Source organism: Zootoca vivipara, chromosome 15 (assembly GCF_963506605.1).
Source record: "Zootoca vivipara chromosome 15, rZooViv1.1, whole genome shotgun sequence".
NCBI lineage: Eukaryota > Metazoa > Chordata > Lepidosauria > Squamata > Lacertidae > Zootoca > Zootoca vivipara.
In genome coordinates this window covers 42,493,068-42,508,414 of record NC_083290.1, presented here as the reverse complement: position 1 = coordinate 42,508,414, position 15,347 = coordinate 42,493,068, and the positions used below count along the sequence as shown (strand labels likewise).

Sequence of the window (15,347 nt, the reverse complement as noted above, 5' to 3'; positions counted from 1 at the left end):
CTATTCAGGATAACAGCGGGAAACGGATTAAAATCCAGGGGTTTCCCACGAAAAACAAGAGACTTGGCAGCTATGTCAAAGATGCTTTAGCTGAGATTCCTGTATTGAAGGGGGTTGGACTAGATGACCCTTTGGACCCTTCCAACTCTACAGTTCTATGAGTCTATCAGTGTGCTTCTCTGTCTCTCCATACAGGACCACTGCTATTATGAAGGTTACGTCCAAAATGATACTGACTCTACAGCAAGCATCAGTGCATGTTGTGGTTTGAGGTAAGATGGGTCATTGCCATTTCTTGACATTGTTTTTGTTTATACTCTGATAACTCTTTGGAGCTATATCTAATGGGGGGGGGATCAGAGGGGAGGAATGATTTCTTCAGGAATGCCTTGTTGGGTGGAACATGGTAGCTACTTTCTACCAGGTCAGATGATTTGTCCATCTAGTCCAATATTGTCTGCTCCAACTGGCAGCAGCAGTTGGAGAGGTTTTCCCCAATTCTTTCAAAACTGGAAATGCAAAGGATTGAACCTGAGACCTTCTGCTTGCTATGGTCCTTCCCAACCAAAATGGCAATTAAATGTAGATATAGAAGAGCACAGGAACCTACCTTCTTCCAGGTTGGTAAAGGTAAAGGGACCCCTGACCATTAGGTCCAGTCGTGACCAACTCTGGGGTTGTGGCGCTCATCTCGCATTATTGGCCGAGGGAGCCGGCGTACAGCTTCCAGGTCATGTTGCCAGTATGACTAAGCCGCTTCTGGCGAACCAGAGCAGCACATGAAAATGCCGTTTACCTTCCCGCTGTAGCAGTACCTATTTATCTACTTGCACTTTGACGTGCTTTCAAACTGCTAGGTGGGCAGGAGCAGGGACCAAGCAACGGGAGCTCACCCCGTCACGGGGATCCGAACTGCTGACCTTCCGATCGGCAAGCCCTAGGCTCTGTGGTTTAACCCACAGCACCAACCCACCAGGTTGGTAGAAGCCCAATATTCTCTATGCTGACTGGCAACAGCAGAATTATTTCCTCTCACCTGTTACCTGATCTTTCCTTAACTGGAGAAGCCAGTGATTGAACCTGGGCCCTTCTCTGTGCCCTGCCACTGAGCTACGGTCACTCTTATGATGAGTCTATGTGTATTTTCTAGATCTTTTATCTCTGAGTTGTGATATTTTCCATGGCTTGAACCAGGAACCTCATGTTCTCAGGCGGGGATTTAGCCCAATGAGATACTCAGGACTGCTGTTTGTTCTTGGTTCCCAGGTCCATTTTTATGCAAGGGAAGGTTCCACAACATCCACTTCTCAAAGCTGTGGACTGGTGTGATATAAATATTAGGAATCTGGCCACCTTAAGAGCATAAGAGGAGCCCCGTTGGATCAGACTGAAGGTTGATCTAGTCCAGCATTCTGTCCATGCAACAGTGGTCAACCAGTTGCCTCTTGGGAAGCCCACAAATAGGATTTAAACACAACAGGACTCTTCCTGTAGCCTGGCTATCAAAGCAATATTCGTAACTTGCAGGGATGCTCGGTTGGTTAGGAGACCAACTCTGAATTGTGACCTGGGCTGCATGCACCATACATTTAAAACTCATGACTTCCCCCAAAGAATCCCAGAAACTATAGTTTATTATGGGTGTTGGGATAAAGTATAGTTCCCAGAATTATTTGGGGAATCCTTGTGCTCTCAATGTATGGCATATATGCAACCTTAATCAGGCAATCTGAGTGAAGGAATGGTGATCCTTATTTCAATTCTGGTCTTGGAAATAAGTAACATTTTTATGCATTCCTACATAAAACAGTTGATTTGGGAGGTATAATGTTGAGTGCAGGAAGCTAGAGCAGGAGAGAAGAGAGGAAATACAGGAAAATAAGATCCAATGTGGTTTCAACAGGAATTTAGAGGAAATGGCTAAGTAGAAATTGGGAGTCCATCTTCATCAACTTATTTTGAAGCGGTCTTCTCATGTTTTGCAGAGGGTATTTCAAGAGTGGTGGTGAGAGGTATCTTATCGAACCTCTGAAGTTATCAGACAGTGAAGCACATGCAGTCTTCAAATATGATAGCCTAGAAAAGGATGAGACCCCCAAGGTCTGTGGGGTAACCAACACTACTTGGCAATCAGAAAACCCCACCAAAAAGACCTCCAGGATGAGCACAAGTGCAGAAGTAAGTGGGGTGGGGTGGGGTGGAAATACAGTGGGTTGCATTCATTCCCAACATTTTAAATGGCATTGTTTGTTTTCAAATGAGTGAATAACTGCAAATGTATTCAAATTTAGTAAATTAATAATTGATTCATGTTACTAACAGATTACTATCCCATCCCCTGTTGCAAATTCTTAAATCAGCTGCTAGGCTTAGACATAGTCAAGTGTTTTTGCCCAAGAGTGGAGCTGGGACAAAAGCTTGGTTAAGAATAAATAAATAAATAATTTCTCTCTTGAGTTATTTCTGGAAGTCTGGCTCCATGATGGCAATTAAATTCCACTGGTGTTTGAAAGAAAAGAAACCCAGTCTTTATCTGAAAGTTTGTGACATGCGAACCAGATGACTGTTTTGCAGAGAGCTGGCATATAAAGTGTCATTGACATATGATGGCAAAGACCTACATGCTCAGTGCTGCTGAGGCTGGAAATTAGGAGAAAGGTCTAAGAGAGAGCTAATACCTGCATAGTGATCTCACTGTAACTTCTAGCAATGATGAATAAGCTACTTAGCTGTTTGCCTTCTGTGATACCATCACTTCCCTGATGCTCTGCTCTCCTTTGGAGGAAGGTGTGAGATATACATTTAATAACTAAATAACTCAACTATCGCCTAGCCAGAGCTGATTGGCTATGCAGCACCACTATGTGATCCCTGATTGGCAGGAACCACTGAAGAAAGCAGGAAGCAGGAAGAGGCAATGAAGCAGTTGCAGTGGCAGCTTTCACTTTTAACAGCCACCAAAAGTAGGAGCATCAGGGGTTTATTTCAGAAAACAGTCCTCCACCCCTTCCAAAAGCTTTACTTCCTTGTATACAGCCCTCTGAGGCACAATGCTGCGCTAGTTATCCATATATCCAGCACTGTTTTTGATTTACAGATAGTTGCATCTTAGCATTTTCAAAATGGCTACCATTTGGAATATACAAACATGACCCAACCTTCTTTATGGAGACACTGACTCACCAAAACTAGTTGAAACTACAACTAATCCAGAATGCGGCAGCTAGACTGGTGACTGGGAGTGGCTGCTGGGACCATATAACACCAGTCCTAAGATATTCACTGGCTCCCAGTACGTTTCCGGGCACAATTCAAAATGTTGGTGCTGGCCTTTAAAGCCCTAAATGGCCTCAGCCCAGTATACCTGAAGGAGCATCTCCACCCCCATCGCTCAGCCCAGACACTGAGATCCAGCACTGACCGCCGTCTGGCTGTTCCCTCACTGCAAGAGGTGAGGTTACAGGGAACCAGGCAGAGGGCCTTCTTGGCAGTGGTGCCCACCTTGTGGAACACCCTTCAGATGTCAAGGAAATAAACAACTATCTGTTTTTAGAAGACATCTGAAGGCAGCCCTTCAATTTTTAAGGATTGGTGTTTTTTAAGTTTTTAGATATTTAATAATTAAAAACCTCCATATATATGGACTGTTTCAGTCCAGTAATTCATTTCATAATGCAAGTCCTGAAAAATGGAATCTTTACATTCTGTACATTCAAAGATTTTTAACAAGCTCTCTAACCTTATAAATGTCTTATCACACACAGCCAGGATTTCCCAAGGTTTATGTGCTTTAACCAGGCTATAAAACAGCAAGCCTTAGTTTATCAGACGATCCAATGTTCCTGAACCAGGGCTTTATAATGGGCAGCCAGACCCAAAATAGGCAGCTGCAGGGGAGATCAGAAATAACATTTAGGCAGTTCAAAAATACAAGTTATGCAAAATTTAAATTATGTTAGGCGATCTAAAAAGTGACTGGTGACCATGTAAAAGAGTAAATTAAATGGACCCTACAACCCCAGACCTTGATCAGGCACACACATTTTTCTTCCTCCTGCCAAGTACACTTCCCATAAACACGATTGCTACTCTCTACTAAGTAGTCACCAATGTTTCTAATATGACATAAAAACAATTTTAGAACTTGGGGACCCCTTTCCCAACATGTCATGTGAAGTTATGGTGTTTCCAGAAATAGCCAATATGATGTTCTTCACAGGAACTTCAGAAGTGAAATATTTAAAAAGAGATAACTCTACCATTTAGATTTATGTATAACTGTAATGAGAATCAGCCACATATTAACCTCAAAGTGGTACTTAGGAAGTTAGAGTTCACAACTCTCCCAAGTTCTCTCTTCACTCTTGATGTCAAATTCTCAGTTCTCAGGATTTTCTGAGCAAGAAACCATTGATGTCAGTCAGTCAGTCAAATTTATTGCTTATAGCCAAAGGCTGCTGAAACCATGTATGCACGCACGCACGCACACACACACACACACACAAACAAGCAGGTGTGTTGTAGCGATGCATGCATTGAGAGTGAATTATATTCACATTCCACTGGGCACTTCAGCATTTCCCTTTTAAAAAACCCTGCTGTGAACTGTGTGTGGAAGCTCTGACCAATCTCCACTTTCTTGTTCTATTTAGAAGCAGGCATACCTGAAGGCCAGGAAATATGTCGAACTTTACGTAGCTGTAGACTACACAGCGGTAAGTATCCCAAGGAATGCTTCCCTCCTTAGTTCTTTTGAAGCCTTCGCTTTACTGGGGGAGCACGGCAGTATGTGAACTGCCCTGTTAGACCAGACCAAAGCTCAAGGTTCCACCTAGTCTAGCATTTGCTGTTTCCAGTTGCTAGTTGAATATCTCTGAGGCGCTCACAAGGAGGGCATGAAGGTGATGGCCTTATTTTGTTATTTGCCCCCAGCTTCTCATATTCAGATGCATATTTCTTCTCAACATGGAGAATACATTTAGCTATAATGCATAATAGTCATTGATTGAACCAGTTTTCCATTTGTGTGTCATCTTTTTCCTTAGTGGTAGCAAGCTCCTGTGCCCATACTTATGTAGTTGTTGTTGTTGTTATTATTATTATTATTATTATTTTATTTAAACCCCGCCCACCTGGCTGGGTTTCCCCAACCACTCTAGGCAGCTTACAGCACACATAAAACTTAATGAAACATCAAGCATTAAAAACCTCCTGATACAGGGCTGCCTTCAGATGAAGTGAATCAGGTACATAGCTGCCAAGTCTCCCGTTTTCCCTGGGGGGAAACCCCCGTTTTTAAAGCCGTTTCCCGCTGTCATCCTGAATGGCGAAATATCCCGTAATTTTCCGATGCCGCTCTGCCCATGTCTGGGCACCGGAAATCGGGCAGCGCCGGCACCGGAAGTTGCTTCTACGCATGTCTGGACATGCGTAGAAGCGACTTCTGAAACTGGTGCTGCTGATCCCGTATTTTCCTAACCGGGACTTGGCAGCTATGATCAGGCAGTCCACAAGCAAGACCAGAGTGGAACACGACCACATTCCACTTGAGATTCCCAGCAACTAGTATTCAGACTGCCTGCAACAGGGGAAGGGGGAAATAGCCACCATGGCTTTTCAGAATTTGCACACAATTTTAAATAAAGAAAAATGCAGTAATAATATCAAAGGAGGTGGTGGAAGGTCTCTCCAATTACAGATTTGGTGTTCTGCTAACGCTTTTCAAAAGGGAACAGCTGGTCTTGTGAAAAATTAGAGGAAATTGATATTGTGCTGATGTCATTTAATGATGCCATTTGTTGTTACTTCCTTCTAACCACAGTGACTGTCACACTATTTCACTACCATATATAGCTATAGCCTTGGAGGTGATGCTTCTTGCAAGAATGTAAAAAAAAGTCATTTGAATAAAGAAAGTTTACTGTGTATCCAGTCTACTGTAAAGCCAGTGCACAATTTCCCGTATTTAATGAGAAGCAGCTAACCGCAATTGCTGAGAAGCAGCTAATCTCATCAGTTTCATTATCATTCAATGAGTTTTCAGTGAAATCCAGAACTTAATAAGGAAAATGCAAACCTGATCCTTGTCCTGCAAATGTTTATCTGTATGTTACTGGGAATAGTAGGCACAGCCACACTCTACATTCAATTTAATTTACACCAGTTTCCAATATCTTTAATTGCCCTGAGTTGGAGATCATTAGTTGGGAGGAAGGGTGAGATATTAGATAGATAGATGATAGATAGATAGGGCATTATGGACCATTTTTATTTTATTTTTTTCACCCAAGGGGATTTTTAAATTTACATAATTTGGGGAAATTTACAGTTTAAAGTGGGACACGGGTGGCGCTGTGGTCTAAACCTCAGAGCCTAGGGCTTGCTGTTCAGAAGGTTGGCGGTTCAAATCCCCGCAATGAGGTGAGCCCCCGTTGCTCGGTCCCTGCTCCTGCCAACCTCACAGTTTGAAAGCACGTCAAAATTCAAGTAGATAAATAGGTACCACTCTGGCGGGAAGGTAAATGGCATTTCCGTGCGCTGCTCTGGTTCGCCAGAAGTGGCTTAGTCATGCTGGCCACATGATCCGGAAGTTGTATGCCGGCTCCCTCGGCCAGTAAAGCAAGATGAGCGCCGCAACCCCAGAGTCGGTCACGACTGGACCAAATGGTCAGGGGTACCTTTACCTTAGAATAGAATAGAATAGAATAGAATAGAATAGAATAGATCTTTATTTTCATTGTCCGCTTGTGGGAACAATGAGGAATTTCTCAGTTACCTTTACATTTTAAAGTAACACCTTGCATTTTATGTTTTTGTTCAACAAATTCTTGAAATGTATTGGGGTTTGTTTGTTCTCTAATGTGCACTTAAGTTACATTGCAATGATCATTAGCTATACACAGTAAAAACCTGACCTACAGACTGACAGATAAAGGCATTTTTGTCCTTTGTATAAGGTACCACAGAATGCCAATTTCACAGAAAAACAACAGTGAACTCCCTCCCCAAATGACATAGAATCATAGAATTGTAGTGTTGGAAGGGACCACGTGGGTAATCTAGTCCAACACTCTGCAGTGCAGGAATCCTTTGCCTAACATGGGGCTTGAACCCATGACATTGGACTCTCATAAGTTAAGAATCCTGATACATAGACATTAACAAAAGATAACCAGTGCTTCTTTTTTCTGGGGGTACGCAGGGGCACGCATACCTCTAAACATTTTGTGAATCTAAGTTTGGCCTCATTGAAGGGCAGTATTTCAATATGAATAGGAAAATGAGAATACCCCTAAACATTCTTTTTACAAAAAAAAAAAAACCACTGAAGGTGACTAACACCTCCCCAAAAGAGGCATTGGGAGGGGCCCTGGTGGGCTTCAAAGGGAGTGTCTGAGAGTGCTCTTGTTGGGGACCCAGGTTTAGGTGGTGAGCTTGTAAGAATCCACTATGAAGAACTTGCCATAGAAGTTATCAAAAAAGCATTTTCTTCCTATATGTAGGTTCACAGATTCCTTTACTACAGCAAGGATGAGTTAAATGCCTTCCTCTTTCCCTGTAACCTGTACCCCACTCTCTGCTCAATCTGTTATTAATGCTTTCATCTTTTTCTTTTTGCAGTTCAGGAAGTATAGCCGCAATATGACTGGTGTTAGGACAAGAGTATTTGAAATAGTCAATTACATAAACATGGTAAGATGTAACGGCAATGACCCTGAGTGAACAATAGTGAAGCGTAGATATGTTTTTTTAAAGTCTGCATTAAATTAGTGATGGTCAGACTCCTCTCAGCTTGTTTCTCTCTGATTTCTGCAGTTAGTGTTCAAAAACTGGACATTTATGATTAGAAGAACATTTCAAATTTCTGTACAAATCACTCAGCTATTCAGTGGAAGTTTTTCTCTTATTCAATAGACTTTTTCACTGCATGCACCTCAAAACTGCTTTCAGGTGCATGTGAAGAAATCTTGTTTTACACTCTGAGCTGACAAAATGATGTTTGATTTAAATGCACCTCAGCATTACGAGATGAACATTTTTTGTCTTCCTGACCAGGTAGTTACAGAGCACAGCAACATCACTTATCACAGAGATGGCCACCTTTTGAATTCCTAGAAGTATATTTAGGAATGGGGAGAAATTAAATTCAGTTCGCATTTAAAGTGAAACCTACCTAGCGATTACAACATGTGAACCAAAATGCAGCCATCTTTCAAATTTAATACTTCAGGTTTTGCAGTGCAGTTCTCCAGCCAAGTAATGTGTATAGAAATGCATATGTACATTAAAGTGTACATTCAAATGCAAAGAGCAGTGAACGCAACATACAAAAATGCATTATATTAGGGGGTAAATGCTTTGGAAAAATGAGTATATTAGGCAAAATTGCAGACAAACTTTATGTTTATTAGGAAGAATTTGCAGTAAAATGCTGATGAATTTTCATGAAGACTTTTAAAATAAAAATTCAGAAACTGATATGGAAATGCAGTTAAATGAATTTAAGATTGGATAATGAGAAACTGAGCGAAGCTGCAATTGACAGATTTGCAGATCCCTAATTTTAATGCCCTCACAAGTGCATCTTCTCTTTCTCTCTTTGGCGATCACTCGTAGCCAAATAAGATTGTCTTCCTTAAACACAGTTTTAACAATGAGTCTGTAAGTGACTGTGGAGGCCAATTCTGGATCCGCATGTCCTTCCACACATTTGGGAATAAGGGTTGCCCAAAATGTTCTTCAGCGTAACATTATTTAGAAATATGCATGTTTTTGTTTTGAAAAAATGTTTATATTTCACATGGATGTTGCAATATCTGAAAATGTCAAGCAACATGAAGTGTGAATTATCTTTGTTGCCTACGAACTATAATAATTCTTTGTGTTTGTTAAAAAAAATCCCACAACTTGATTGAAATTTGGTTGTGGTACCTACACCATTGCACACTGTTGTTCCATGCTGCTTGTTTGTGATTTTATCATTGTTGTTTTGTGATTTTGTTTGGGGCTTTCAATGGAAATTTTATTTGGTTTCAAGAGCCTGTGGAAGTATTTGCTGATTAAACCTTTCTCTCCCCTCCTCAGCCCAACCCAATACCCCCCCCCCCCAAAAAAAAACCATGGCTGCTTTTCAAGAAAAAAATACACAAAGAGATAAGAACCTTGGGGTTGCATCCAACTAAATCCCACAATGAGTAGGACTAGTATTGGATACAATCCCGGAACTTCCGTATCACTTTTAATGTTGTCCTAATACCCTGGTTTCAAAGTATATATACAATTTAATCTGCTCCAAGTTGGGGTGAGGAGTATAAAATCCATTATCAGCTTTTCCCTAAGGTATTTTTGTGTGTTCCTGATTACAATTTGTTCTCCTCATAGGTTTACAAAGCCATAAACGTTCATGTAGCATTGATTGGCCTAGAAGTTTGGTCTGATGGGGATAAGATTGATGTGAATGAATCTGCTGGCAGCACTTTAGACCGGTTCTCAGCATGGAGGCAGGCAGTTCTGTTGAAGCGGAAAAGGAACGATAATGCTCAGCTACTCACGTATGTATCCCTGTGGCAAAAGGTTGTGGGCAGAGGTGGAGTACCTTTAGTGAGCTATATGTTTCCAAAGTTTCATAGATACTTCCCCAGAATGCTGTCAAGAGTGGTGGGGGTACCGTTGCCCCCAAGTGGCCTCCTCAGTTTTTCACCAGCCCTTTTCTTCCAGAGGTCATTGCCATGGTACTGGAGTGGGGGTGAGGGGGGACGGCACACCATCTTTTCTGCAACATTTGAACTTTGGGCTAAATTTGTGGGAGGGTTCAAATAACCTCTACCATTTTCAGGGTGCAGGATGAAAACGGGGGTTCTGGCAAAACTCATTGATCCCTACTTTTCTTGCATGTGCCTTAGTTCTGAGACAGGTTGCAGCTGAAATATTAATAGTCTAAAACTCCATTGGGAAGAATTGCCAAAGGCTTATTTGCCAAATGCAGCAATAGATTCTATGAATGATAGAACAATGGAGTCTTTTTGAATGAGATCTCACAGTCCGTTCTCTATCCCTCCTTTCTTTCAGAGGAATTGACTTCAGTGGACCAACAGTAGGATTGGCCTATGTTGGAACCATGTGCAACCCTGCTCATTCATTGGGAGTTGTTCAGGTTTGTGAAATTAGATAGGAGGAGGAGGGCAGAACATTGGGTTGCAGGCAAGGAAGGCTTATAAAATGGCATATCTTTATAAAATGGCATTTCTTTACTACAAACATAAACCAACTTATCTGCTGTGGCTTCCTCATCCTGGGAACTAGTTTTTGCATGTGGCTGAGTCTTAGGAATTTGTTGTTGTGCATGGCCGAGTTGGCTTAGAGTGAGAGCAGACTTTGCTCATTCTGCTGTGGGATGCTTGAGGAACTCAATTCCGGTGAATTCCAAAGTGAACAGACCGAATCCACACACCCCGTGTTAATTGTAATGTACTGTAATTATCCTTCAGTTTTTACATTTCACTGAAACACACATCTCCGCTCAGAAAATATGCCCAAATGCTTTAAAATGTGTATTTAGGATAAACTACACATAAGCCAAATATACATTTACTGTTGCTCCAGAGCAGGGTTAGGCCATGTGGCCATGCTGGCTAAGGTGGATGGGAGCTGGAGCCTAACCACGTAGGGAAGTGACCACATTGACTCCTCCTACTCCAGAAAAAAACCAGAACTAGATCTAATGTGTGGAAGTTGCAAGGGAGCAGATTTTGGATAAGTGTTAGTAGAAGGAATGGCAACTGCTGTTTGTTCCACTTTGCAATCTGAGGCAGGGAGCAACAAAGAGGTTTCTTTTCGAGCCTTTGGTGTCAGCCTTGGAAGAAGCTCGCTAATTCTGGAGGCCTAGATCTTGCTGAAATATCCTGGGAAAGAAACAGAAACACTACCAGTCTCCACGCATGCTGTTGAAGCATGCCATGCATGCAGTTAGATTATTCGTTTCATTTACTTTTTTCCTTTGCCTAAACACTTTGGCCTGCCTGAAAGCAATGTAAATTGGAAACAGAACATATGAATAAAAGAAGCTCCCCAGAAGCAGCTCCCCTGGCAGAGCAGAGCCGCATCCCCAGCTTCCCTAGAGGGAGAGGGGGAACCCTGGTGAAGCTGATCTGGTACACCAGATAATTTGGGGCAGCCATGCCGGGGGATGGGGAGGGATTGCAAAAGTGGGTGGAGCAACAAATAGAAATTTTTATCTTTGCATAGTGTGACTTTATTTCACACATATACTAACTTCTGCACAGATCTGTACATTAAGAAGCCCTCTCCATCCACTATTTAGACAAGCAAGAGACATTAACAAAGATCAAGGACACGTTTTAGCCATGCAAAAGATGCCATTCACCTCTTTTTCTTGAAAAATAGCACTGCAACAAAGTTGCAAAGTAGGGCCAGTCAGGGGCATGGCCTGGGGGGGGGGGCACGTGGCCTGAGAAGATAGAGAGGGGCTTATCTCCAGGCCCATCTGGAGATGTCAGGGACGGAACATGGAGTTTTGCCCTCCAAGCAAGTTGCAGCCCTTTCCAAAAACGCTCTCTTGCATGTGATGTATAGGGAATAGAGCTGATCAGAAATGTTTTCCCCAAAATTTGCTTTTCCATTCAGAGGTGGCCATTATTATTATTATTATTATTATTATTATTATTATTATTATTATTTTTTGGGGGGGTGGATTTCAGAAATCGTTTTTCTGAAATATTTTACAGGACTGGTGGCAGCTGCAACCTCCCCTAAGTGCTCATAAATGGAGTATACATCACAATATAGTTTTATTCCAAGGGCAGAAGTGTGGAGGGAATTGGCAGCCAATGAATCATCAACGGAACCACCATGGCCACTTGCAAAAATCCATTGAAGTTAATGGACATGGCTAACTTAGGCCCCTTAATTTTTTGGCAACAATTCTATTTTTTTAAGAAGTTAAAAAATAGCTGCTATTAGCAAACCACAGACCCTTTAAAATGACTAGATTTTTCTCCCCTCCCTCCCTCCACCTCCAGAGCCTAATATTCACTCAGAATTTATTGAGCTTTTCTACGCAGCGCTAATAACCACCTTCATCTTCTGTTTCCTGGAAGACTAACAATAGGTTAACTATTCTCCCTTCTGCAGGATCACAACCCAAACCCAATTGCTATTGGTGCAACCATGGCCCATGAAATGGGGCATAACTTTGGCATGAATCACGATGTCAGTTTCTGTAAGTGCAGTTCTGGATCATGCATCATGGCGGCACAACTCAGGTGAGTCCCCTGTACATGCCGGAGGAGTCTGGCAAGATCTGTGGTTGCTTTTTAAATGCAATTGCTGCTAAGCAGTTTTGAATTAATCATTCAACTACATAAGCTATAGCATGGGACTGTAGCCAGGATGGTGCAGTTATCTGAAAACTCTGCTGGAGGGCAAAAGTGCTTAACCCATTGTTTGCTGAAACTAGCACCTGCTTCTTTATTATCAGAGGAGAGATTTAGTTAAAATGGGCATAAAAATGGGTTTTCTTACAGCCAAGTTGTATATAAATTTTGTTAAATAAATAAAATTAGAGAGGGCAATTTTGAACTGATAAATGGTGGGAGTAGAAAGGGTTAAGCAGCCCTCTCCGCATGTTTCTTCCACTTAAAGTGGCAGCACTTTGCAGCTGCTTTTCCTTTTAAATAATAATAATAATAATAATAATAATAATAATAATAATAATAATACTTTATTTATACCCCGCCCATCTTGCTGGGTTTCCCCAGCCACTCTGGGCGGCTTCCAACCGAATATTAAAAACAGTACAGCATCAAACATTAAAATCTTCCCTAAACAGGGTCGCCTTCAGTTGTCTTCTAAAAGTAAAATAGTTGCTTATTGCCTTGACATCTGCTGGGAGGGCGTTCCACAGGGTGGGTGCCACTACCGAGAAGGCCCTGTGTCTGCTTCCCTGTAACCTCACTTCTTGCAATGAGGGAACCACCAGAAGGCCCTCGGTGCTGGATCTCAGTGTCCGGGCTGAATGATGGGGGTGGAGACACTCCTTCAGGTATACAGGACTGAGGCTGTTTAGGGCCTTAAAGGTCAGTACCAACACTTTGAATTGTGCTTGGAAAAGTTAACAGAGACTGTTAATACATTCCTGACTACAGTGGTACCTCGGGTTCAGAACTTAATTGTCCGTTCTCAACCTGAAACTGTTTTTATCCGTGGATACCACTTTAGCTAATGGAGCCTCCCACTGCTGCCGCATGGCCGCACAATTTCTGTTTTCATCCTGAAGCAAAGTTCTTAACCCGAGGTACTATTTCTGGGTTTGCAGAGTCTGTAACCTGAAGCATCTATAACCCGAGGTACCACTGTAGTTCCTCTCTCAGTGAAATCAATGGATCGCAGAATTTTGTTTGCTGGCTGATCAATGTTGTTGTTTTGCTTAGGCTGGGGAAAAGGTCTTGCTTAGACATTGCTCTATTGCAGACTTCTGCTGTCTTTTGTGTAAGCCTCTTGCAGCCTTGATAGAACATGCAGTTGTTTGGGAAGTTTCTGTACTTGCTGCAAAAAGCCCAGGGCGCTCATTCCCTCATGTTCTATGTAATGCTGATAAGGGCAGGGAGTGATTTAATGGAATTTGTGCATCATATGCAGTTTTAATACTGTGAAAGGGTTTCTTTAGTGTTTCACACAGAAGCACTAGCTTCAAGAATGCCTGATTTTCCCCAACAAGCAAGTGCTGAGGTTTCTGGTGCAACCTTAACAGAAAACCACATCTGCTTTGAGTGGTTTTCAGTAGATCCCCTTTTGCTTTCACGATGTGACTTGGTGACCATTGCTCACCCACATTCCTCCCCCCTCCCCCCCTCTCTAGTGAGTTGAATAAGCTTTAGGGCTGTGTCTGTGAACTTAATGTGTACTTTCCAAAACAATAGAGAAATCTTTTGATATTGTCACTCCTCTGAATTCTCCAGCCAAGCAATGTATATAAAAATGCATCTGCTAGTGAAAATCTGCACAAAATGCTTATATTGGCAAAAATAACATACAGAAATGTATATAAACATGAGAAATTCACACAAAAATGCTGATGAGTTTTCATGAAGACTTTTAACATTAAAAAAATGACAAAATGATGGTAAAATGTGGAAAACTAAACTTAAGATGGGAGGAAAATGAGAAACTGAAAGAAACAGAAATTGACAAATTGTCCCATCCCTAATCTGCTGTGCTGCTTGCCAGGGCTTGTCGCCACCTGCTTGGCAAGCCCTGGGAAACCAGCTGTAGCGCGGGAAGAAGGCAAAGGAAGATCAGCTGTCAGCTTCCCGCGCTGACAGCTGATCTTCCTTTGCCGCCTTCCTGCGCTACATTCTATGGCCGTGCTTCACAAGACGAAGCGGCGGCCATAGAAAACCTCGTCGTCTTGCGAGTCCCTCGCGCAAGCAAAACTTGCTTGTCTTGTGAATTTTCGTTGTGTGAGGCATTCGTCTTGCGAGGTACCACTGTAGATTAAAAATTTTTGAAATAAGAACATGAGAAGCAGAAGTTACTATTGTTTAATTTTATTTTTGGGGTTGTCATTTGTTTTGGTGGGTATTGTATGATTTGGGCATTGTTGTGTGTTTTGTGGTTTGTTTGTTTGTTTTGGTTATTTGGATTTTCTAATTTTGGAGCAGGTGTTTTGAATGTAGGATGTGGGGTTGGTTTGAGGACTTAAACTGGGGAGAGAAAGTGCATGGTTGTTGTTGTTGTTTTTAAAGACGCAGAGGCTGGCCATCAGTCATAGTATAAAGCCTAGGTTAAAAGGGGCACGACTGCCCTTACTTAAAATGGCCACCGTAGCCTCGCATGTGACACAACTCCCACTAAATTAAAAAGCAAAAACCCCTCGCCGTGCCCCCAAGTGCGTGTTAGGGGAAATGATGAACGACTGCCTAATACTGCCAGGCGTTTATTAATGCAGCCGCCGGGAGAGGTGGAATGGCCATTTTGGTGGTCGGCCTACTCATTCCCCCCCCCACTGCTTTGGCTGACTCAGGGTCCTCCCCCCCCCCACATGGCTATGTGTTTCCCCCTCCCTTTGTTGTGCCTCATCCCTGTGCCCCCCCCCCCCGTTGTGAAAGGCCCTATTCTGTTTGTTTTTCCCTGCTTGGCAATGCTGCGGCCTATTGAAAAAGCTGGGCCTTGTTGCTACAAAAGGACTGTTTTCAGTTGGTTGCTGTGGAGTTTTGTGATGTCATCTGGCAGCTGCTGGAGTTTTCAGAGCTTCTGGTGGTGACGTCTAATTTGGGCGCCACTTTTTGTGTTTAATCATTATTTTAGGTGTGAAAGGTGATTTTTTTTAA

At 42.3% G+C, this 15,347-nt stretch overlaps 1 protein-coding gene across 2 annotated transcripts in view; it reads left to right on the top strand.

The window, feature by feature from the left end:
* The window catches only part of ADAM28 (ADAM metallopeptidase domain 28), an 88,506-nt gene that overhangs the window by 36,086 nt on the left and 37,073 nt on the right, over positions 1-15,347 (top strand). For both annotated transcript variants that reach the window (XM_035138811.2, XM_060268346.1), the window contains exons 5-11: positions 196-272; positions 1,986-2,178; positions 4,653-4,715; positions 7,621-7,692; positions 9,382-9,551; positions 10,069-10,153; positions 12,151-12,281. In XM_035138811.2, the coding sequence (XP_034994702.1) occupies positions 196-272; positions 1,986-2,178; positions 4,653-4,715; positions 7,621-7,692; positions 9,382-9,551; positions 10,069-10,153; positions 12,151-12,281 (791 nt within the window). The remainder of the gene's footprint in view (positions 1-195; positions 273-1,985; positions 2,179-4,652; positions 4,716-7,620; positions 7,693-9,381; positions 9,552-10,068; positions 10,154-12,150; positions 12,282-15,347) is intronic.